General features: G+C 38.3%; 1 protein-coding gene across 1 annotated transcript in view; it reads right to left on the reverse strand.

The window, feature by feature from the left end:
- LOC111820845 (uncharacterized) overlaps window positions 1-8,763 on the reverse strand; it is a 44,169-nt gene extending 35,406 nt beyond the window's left edge. The window contains 2 exon segments of the mRNA XM_023732523.1: window positions 8,135-8,596; window positions 8,679-8,763. Of these exon segments, the coding sequence (XP_023588291.1) occupies window positions 8,135-8,596; window positions 8,679-8,763 (547 nt within the window).
- Window positions 8,764-9,027: the final 264 nt, after the last annotated feature.

The following is a 9,027-nucleotide window of genomic DNA, read 5'->3' on the forward strand; positions in this document are numbered from 1 at the left end:
CTTGCTCATGGATAGGTAGACTCAACATAGTGAAAATGTCAATTCTACCCAAAGCAATCTACAGATACAATGCAATCCCAATCCAAATTCCACCGACATTTTTTAATGAGATGGAGAAACAAATCATCAACTTCATATGGAAAGGGAAGAGGTCCCGAATAAATAAAGCATTACTCATGAAGAAGAACAAGGTGGGAGGCCTTACACTACCTGATTTCAGAACTTATTATACTGTCACTGTAGTCAAAAAACAGCTTGGTATAGGTACAACAACAGACACATAGACCAATGGAACAGAGTTGAGAACCCAGATATAAGCTCATCCACCTACGAGCAGCTGATTTTTGACAAAGGCCCAAAGTCTGTTAATTGTGGAAAAGACAGTCTCTTTAACAAATGGTGCCAGCATAAATGGATATCCACCTGCAAAAAACTGAAACAAGAACCATACCTCACATCACGCATAAAAAATAACTCAAAATAGATCAAAGACTTAAATATAAAATCAAAAACTATAAAGATCATGGAAGGAAAAATAGGGACAAGGCTAGGAGCTCTAGTACATGGCATAAACACAACAAGAACCATAAGTAACAAATCACAAGTACCAGAAGAGAGACTAGATAAATGGGAACGCCTAAAAATCCAACACTAATGCTCATCAAAGACTTCCCCAAAAGAGTCAAAAGACAACGTACAGACTGAGAAAAAAAATTTAGCTATGACAAATCCGATCAGCGTCTAATCTCTAAAATCTACAAGATACTGCAAAACCTTAACCACAAAAAGACAAATAACCCAATTAAAAAATGGGCAAAGGATATGAACAGGCACTTCACCAAAGAAGATATTCAGGCGTCTAACAGACAAATAAAGAAATCCTCACAATCATTAGCCATTAGAGAAATACAGATCAAAACTACGATGAGATATCATCTCACCCCAACAAAGCTAGCCTTAATCCAAAAAACACAAGATAATAAATGCTGGAGAGGTTGTGGAGAGACTGGAACACTTATACACTGTTGGTGGTGATGTAAAATGGTACAACCACTTTGGAAATCCATTTGGTGCTTCCTTAAAAAGCTAGAAATAGAACTACCATGCGATCCAGCTATCTCACTCCTTGGAATATATCCTAGAGAAGTAAGAGCCGTCACACGAATAGATATACGCACACTCATGTTCACTGCAGCACTGTTCACAATAGCAAGAAGATGGAAACAACCTAGGTGCCCATCTACGGACGAAAGAATAAACAAATTGTGGTATAACCACAGAATGGAATAATACGCAATGATAAAGAACAACGATGAAGCCGTGAAACATTGCATAACATGGAGGAAGCTGGAGGTCTTAATGTTGAGTGAATTTAGTCAGTCACAGAAGAACAAATACTGTATAAGACCACAATTATAAGAAATCAAGACAAGGTTTAAACACAGAAGAAAACATTCTTTCATGGTTACGAGGGTGGGGAGGAGGGTGAGGGTTATTTACTAACTAGGTAGTAGATAAGAATCAACTTAGGCTAAAGGAAGGACAGTACACACTACAGGGGAAATCAGCACAACTGGACTAAACCAAATTTAAGAAGTTTCCTGAATACAATCAAACACTTTGAGGGATAGAGTAGCAGGGGTAGGTGTCTGGGGACCATGCTTTCAGAGGACATCAAGGTCAATTGGCATAACAAAGCTTATTAAGAAAATGTTCTGCAACCTACGTTGCTGAGTGGCATCTGGGGTCTTAAAAGCTTGCAAATGGCCATCTAAGATCCATTAATTTGTCCCAACCACCTAGAGTAAAAGAGAATGAAGAACACCAAAGATACAAGGAAAGTATTAGCCCCAAACACAGAAAAGGCCACATAAACCAGAGACTTCATCAGCCTGAGACCAGAACTAGATGGTTCCTGACTACCACCAATGACCTCCCTGACAGGGAACACAACAGAGAGTCCCTAATGGAGCAGCAGAAAGATGGGGTGCAGAACTCAAATTCTAATAAGAATACCAGACTTAACGGTCTGACTGAGAGTGTAGTTGCCCATGAAAGCATGGCCCCTGGATTCTCTATCAGCCCAGAACTAAAACAATTTCTAAGGCCAACTCTTCAGACAGGGATTGGACTGATACTCGTGAGGAGTGTGCCTCTTAGCTCAAGTAGATACAAGAGACCAAAGGGGCAGCTTCTGTCTAGAGGTGAGATGGGAAGGCAGAGAGGGTTAGGAGTTGCTTGAATGGACATGGGGAATCAGGGACTGAAATGAGGAGTGTGGTGTCGCAGAATGGGGTAAGAAGTTAGGGTCACATAATAATGTATATACAAAATTTTGTATGGAAGACTAACCTGAAATGTAAACTTCTTTTAAACTACAACAATAAAAAAAAAAAAGACAGAGGAGAAAGAGAAGACCAAAATTGATGTCAGAAGAGACTCTGAAGCTTGCTTTTGAATGTCGAGTAGCTAAAGTGAAAGGAAGAAATGATGAAACAACTAGAGCTGAATAGAAGATTTCAAAAGGCAGCTGGAGAAGGCAACATAAAGCATTATAATGAAATATTTAAAGATCTGGATATAGAAAACTAAAAGGGAAGAACATGGTCAGCATTTCTCAAGCTGAAAGAATTGAAAAGTCAATCCTCGACTTGCAATACTGAAGGATTCTACAGGTAAATTGTTAAATGACACAGGAAGCATGAAAAGAAGATGAAAGGAATACGCAGAGTCAGTACACCAAAAAGAACTGACTGACGCTCAGTCAAGTCAGGGGGTAGCATATGATGAAGAACCAATGGTACTGAAGGAAGAAGTCCAAGCTGCACTGAAGGCATCGATATAAAACAAGGCCCCAGGAATTGACCAAATACCAATTGGGATGTTTCAACAAACAGAAGCAAAGCTGGAAGCACTCACCTCTCTATTGCAACGAATTTGGTAGACAGTTTCCTGGCCAATGGACTGGAACAGATTTATATCTGTACCCTTTCCTAAGAGAGATGATGCAATAAAATCAGGAAATTAACAATATAATTAATATCACAAAAATATTTGCCATCAATTCTGACTCATAGCGACCGTGTAGGACAGAGTAGAATTGCCCCATAGGTTTTTGAAGGAGCAGCTGGTGGATTTGATCTGCTGACCTTTGTTTGGCAACTGAACTCTTAACCACTGCTCTGCCAGACTCCTATCAATATCACGCACAAGTAAAATTTTGTTGAAGATCATTCAAAAGCAGTGGCAGCAGTACATTGACAAGGAACTACCAGGAATTCAAGCTGGACTCAGGAGAGGACATAAACAAGGGATATCATTGCTGATGTCAGATGGATCTTGGCTGAAAACAGAGAATACCAGAAAGATGTTTATCTATGTTTTATTGACTATGCAACGGTATTAGATTGTGTGAATCATAACAAATTATGGATAACATTGTTAAGGAAGAGAATTCCAGAACACTTAATTGTGCTCATGAGGAACCTTTACTCAGACAAAGAGGTAGTCATTCCAACAGAACAAGGGGATACTATGTAGTTTAAAGTCAAGAAAAGTGTGTGTCAGGGTTGTATCCTTTAACCATACTTATGCAATCTGTATGCTGAGCAAATAATCAGAGAAACTGGACTATATGAAGAAGAACAAGACATCAGGATTGGAGGAAGACTAACAACCTGCATTATGCACATGATACAACATTCCTTGCTGAAAATGAAGAGGACTGGAAGCACTTACGGAAGAAGATCAAATACTACAGCCTTCACTATGGATTACACTTCAACATAAAGAAAACAAAAATCCTCACGACTGGACCAATAAGCAACATCATGATAAATGGAGAAAAGATTGAAGTTGTCAAAGATTTCATTTTACTTGAATCCACAATCGTTGCTCCTGGAAGCAGCAGTCAGGAAATCAAATGACATACTGCTTTGGCCAAATCTGTTGCAAAAGACCTCTTTAAAGTGTTAAAAAATAAAGAAGTCACCTTGAAGACTAAGGTGTGCCTGATCCAAACCAAGATATTTTCAGTCACCTCATATGCATGTGAACGATGGACAATGAATAAGGAAGACTGAAGAAGAAATTATGTATTTGAATTATAATGTTGGTGAAGAATATTGACTACACCATGGACTTCCAGAAGAATTAATAAATATGTCCTGGAATAAGTACAGCCAGAATGCTCCTTAGAAGCAAGGACGGTGAATCTTTTTCTCCTTTACTTTGGACATGTTGTCAGGAGGACCAGTCCCTGGAGAAGAACATCATGCTTTGTAAAGTAGAGGGTCAGGGAAAAAGAGGAAGATCCTCAGTGAGATGGACTGACACAGTGGCTGCAACAATGGGCTCAAATATGCCAATAATTTCAAAGATGGTACAGGACCTGGTAGTATTTAAATCTGTTGTACATAAGTCGCTATGAGTTGGAACCGACTTGACACCACCTAACAACATTAACATGTCTGGGCTCTCTTTTAAGGTCCAATGATCTATGTGTCTGTTTTTTCACTAGTACCAAGGTGTCTTGATTACTGTATCTTTACAGTAAATATTGAAATTGGGTAGTGAGTCATCCAACTTTGCTTTTCATCTTCAATATTTTGTTAGTTATTCTTGACTTTTGCCTTTTCATATAATCCTCAGAATCAGTTTTTGGACATCTGCAAAGTAGCTTACTGGGATTTTGATTGGGATTGCATTGACTCTATAGATTAATTTTGGAATAATTGAAATCTCAACAATATTGAATCTTCCTATCTATGAACATGGAATATTTCTTCATTTATTTAGAGCTTCTTTGGTTTCTTTCATCACAGTTTTCTAGTTTTCCACATACAAATTCTGTGTATATCTTGTTACGTGTATAACTAAATTTTGGGACGTGCTATTTTAAATGGTATTTAATATACATATATATATATTTCAAATTACAATGCTAATTGATGATATATAGAAAAGCAATACACTTAAGTATGTTAACCTTGTGTCCTGCTGTGAGGATATATGCCATTTAAACATGGCTGCGCTATTGACAACTGCAGCCCCCACAGGCCTCTATGCTGCACAGCATGTTGAGACTTGTCTCCAACATGTCGAGACTTGTCTGGATGTGTTTTCCCAAACCTATTGTCCCTTTACTGATTGACTTGTTTACCTGAATTCCTTCTCCCTTGCCCACACCCAAAGCCCATTGTTTTGTTAATTGCCTTATTGATTGCTGTATTGACTATAAAATAAACTCCTGGGACTGAAGTGGGGGTCGACTCCCAGAGTGACCCTCCTGGCCCCACTTCTCTGTAAGAGTTGTGCAGTTGGTTACTGTCTTCGCCGTCCCGATTACCGTCGCCGCTGCGACATCCTGCGACCTTGCTATACTTGTTTATTAGTTCCAGGACATTTTGCTGTTGTTATTGAGTCTTTGGAATATTCTACATAAAGAATCATGTCATCATCAAAGGCAGTTTTATTTCTTCCTAATGTGTGTGACTTTTTTATATCTTGCCTTATTATTTTTATACATTGTTGGATCAAATTAGCTAATATTTTATTGAGGATATCTGCATCTGTGTTGATTATAGAAATTGGTTTTCAGTGTTCCTTCCCTAAAAGTTTTTATCTGATTTTGGTTTTACGGCAATGTGGTCCTACTAAAAAGTGTTGGGTGGTGAATTGATAACATTTCTTCCATAAAGACTTGATAGAATTCACAAGTGAAACCATCTGTGCAAATTTCTTTATTTTTAGGACGGTTATTAATTATTAATTTGATTTATTTAATAGAAATGTATTCAGATTATATATTCTCTTATATTAGTTTTGGTTATTTGTGTCTTTCAAGGAATTAGTCCCTCTTATATAAGTCATCAAATTTTTGAGCATAGAGCTGTTCATTGTATTCCTTTATATTCCTTTCAGCTCCATATGGTCAGAAGTGATGATTTTTCTCCCATTTCTAACAGTTGTCATGTTTTTTGTTTGTTTTTCTTTGTTTGACTGGCTATAGGATTATCATTTTATTTTTAAAAATACTTTATTACATGGCTTCATTTTGCATTATTGGGAAGTGAGTGAAATCAACAAATTTACTCAAAATCATTTCACTGTCTACTTTCTTGAAGAATACATTAATAGTAAATGCACAAGAAATCTCTTGCATTAAAATCATAGTAGGTTGCTAGCATTACTACCTTTAAGCACTGGGAAATTTCCTCCAATTACAGTGTCATTATGGTCCATGAAACTTTAGAAAGTATTTTCTTTTAAATTTTATTGTGAAATATATATAACATAATATTACCAGTTAACAGATTTTAAGCGCCTATTCAATGTCATTAATTATATTCACTGGAGACAAAATTGGAGCTGTTGATGATTTCATTCTATTAGAAGAGCAATCTATATCCATAGAAGCAGCAGTAAAGAAATCAAATGACATATTGCATTGGGCAAATATGCTGCAGAAGACCATTTCAGAGTTTTAAAAAGCAAAAGATATCACATTAATGATTAAAATGTGCCTGACCTAAGCCATGGTCTTTTCAATTATGTAATATGAATGCAAAATCTAGACAATTAAAAATGAAAACAGAAGAATTGATACATCCTAATTGTTATATTGGCAAAGAATATTGAATATACTGTGGTCTTCCAGAAAAATGAACAAGTCTGTCTTAGAAGACATAAAAACAAAATGCCCCTTAGAAGTGAAGGTGATGAAACTTTTGATGACTTCGTTTGGACACATCATCAGGAAAGACCAATCACTAGAAAAGCACATCATATTTGGTAAAGTAGATAGTCATAAAAAACAAGGAAATCCATCAATGTCATGGATTGACAAAATAGCCACAACAATGGGCTCAAACATGCCAACAATGGTAAAGATGGTTGTGGATTTGGCAATGTTTCCTTCTATTATACATAATGTCAAAATAAGTTGGAGCAGACTGGAAAACAACTAACACCAACAAATTCCATTTTAGAATACCAGCCCATACACAGAGAGGTGCATGCAAAGTTCTGTTTATAATCATGAAATCTTCTGCTCCACATAAGACATGGGCCCTGCAGAATTGATCCAAATCTCCCAATGTTGGTATTTTAGTGATTCTGGCAATTCTAGTTTAAAAGAAACACACAGATTAATTGTTGCCACTTCTTGAGGGGCTGGGTGGAAGGGAGACTGACTGATTAATTTGTTCAGAATTTCCATTTAGGGTGATGAGAATGTCTTGGAACCAAATAGAGTTGATAGTTGTACAACACCGTGAATGTACTAAATGCTACCAAGTTGTACACTTTAAAGTGATAATTTTATGTTAACTTTACTTCAATTTTAAATCGGGGAAACACACAAAGGATTCACTGGTTGGAAAAGGCCGGTGTTATGGATTGAATTGTGCCTCCTAAAATATGTGTTGGAATCTTAACCAGTATATCTGTGAACGTAATCTGATCTGGGAATAAGGTTTTCATTGTTACGTTAATGGTGCCATATCAGTATATGGTGCGTGTTAAACCTAATAACTTTTGAGATATAAAAGGTACAGATAAGACAGAGACAAGAAAGCACAAATGGGGGAAAGATAGATGCCACCTTGAGATCACCAAGGAATTTAGGAACACTGAGATTTTAGAATCTGAAACAAGTATCATCCCCCAGAGTCAACAGAGACAGAACCATCCCCTAGAGCTAGTGTCTTGAATTTGAACTTCTAGCCTCCTGAACTTTGAGAAAATAAACTTCTATTCTTTAAAACTACCCATTTGTGGTATTATCTGATAGCAACATTAAGAAATTAAGACAACATGTATGGAAAGTCTCTTTTCTGAAAAACAGAGACACAGTTATCAAAGTTAATGACAATCTAAAAAAAAAAATCCTTGTTTTTCCTCCATCATAACAGGAACTGTTTTAAAAGTCATCATTTTTGAGGTAGCAAGGGACAGATGATTGTATGTACACTCCACTATAGGCTGTGAAAAAGCATATATTATTTTTTCTTTGTTTAAAGTTAAGGGAAGATAGTACAGTTCCTAAAATTGTGAATAGTTTCCTCTAAACTGTTGCTGAGCAGTTGGAACAAAACCAACTCAAGGCAAAGCAGGGAATTCCATCTTTGCTCACCTCTGCACCTGTTCCTTGTTCTGGGGCCCGTGCTCTGTGGTCTTGTGCACCCACTGGTCGTCCTGAGAGCCCACTGCAGCCCAGCCCTTCCTGCTCCTTTGTAGGAAGGTTTGAGTCTGGGCTCACACTGACTTCCTCTAACTGATTCTCTTGAACAGTAATATATGGCCATGTCCTTGGCAGCCACTAAGGCCAGTTGCATGGAGAACTGGTTCTTGGATGTGTCTGGGTTGATGACTAGTCGGCCTTTGAGAGATTACCCATAATCTCTGTACCACCCAGACGTGAAGTACGTCCTTTCCATCCACTCAAGGCCTTTCCATGGGGCCTGCCTGATCCAGTCCCAAGTAGGAGTGATGCTACTGACAGAGTCACCAGCGATGGTGCAGGTAAGGGCGAGGGTCTCTGAAGTCCTCACCACCTGAGGGCCAGACTCCTGCAGCTGCATCTGGGACAGGACACCTGGGGACAAAAGGAAAACTGCAATTTAAACACCCTGTATCTGTGTGAATCCTGTGACTCTTTTGGTCTCCCTGACACTGACCCGATGGAAGATGGAAGATGATGATGAAGGAGGCCAACATTTTTGGAGAGAGGTTGCATGGGCTCAGCATGCTCTGGAGTCCCATGGTGGGGAGTTGCATTTAAACAAGAAGCCACACCTGACATTTGCTTGTTAACAGCACTGCCTATATAAGGGCTGGGGACTGTGAACAGCTCATGGCCCACAAGGACCAGAGCACAACAAGGGGATTTCTCCAGAGCTAGTTCCTGCAACAGGTGGAACTGTGATAGGTGGCAGATGTGGAGATGATGGAACCCACAGGTATGGGATTGAGTTTGGAGCCTACCCAGATTCCAGATTTTTCAGTCTTATTTTAGTCACCAAGTCC

This window comes from Trichechus manatus, unplaced genomic scaffold, assembly GCF_000243295.1.
Source record: "Trichechus manatus latirostris isolate Lorelei unplaced genomic scaffold, TriManLat1.0 scaffold00053, whole genome shotgun sequence".
Classification (NCBI taxonomy): Eukaryota; Metazoa; Chordata; class Mammalia; order Sirenia; family Trichechidae; genus Trichechus; species Trichechus manatus.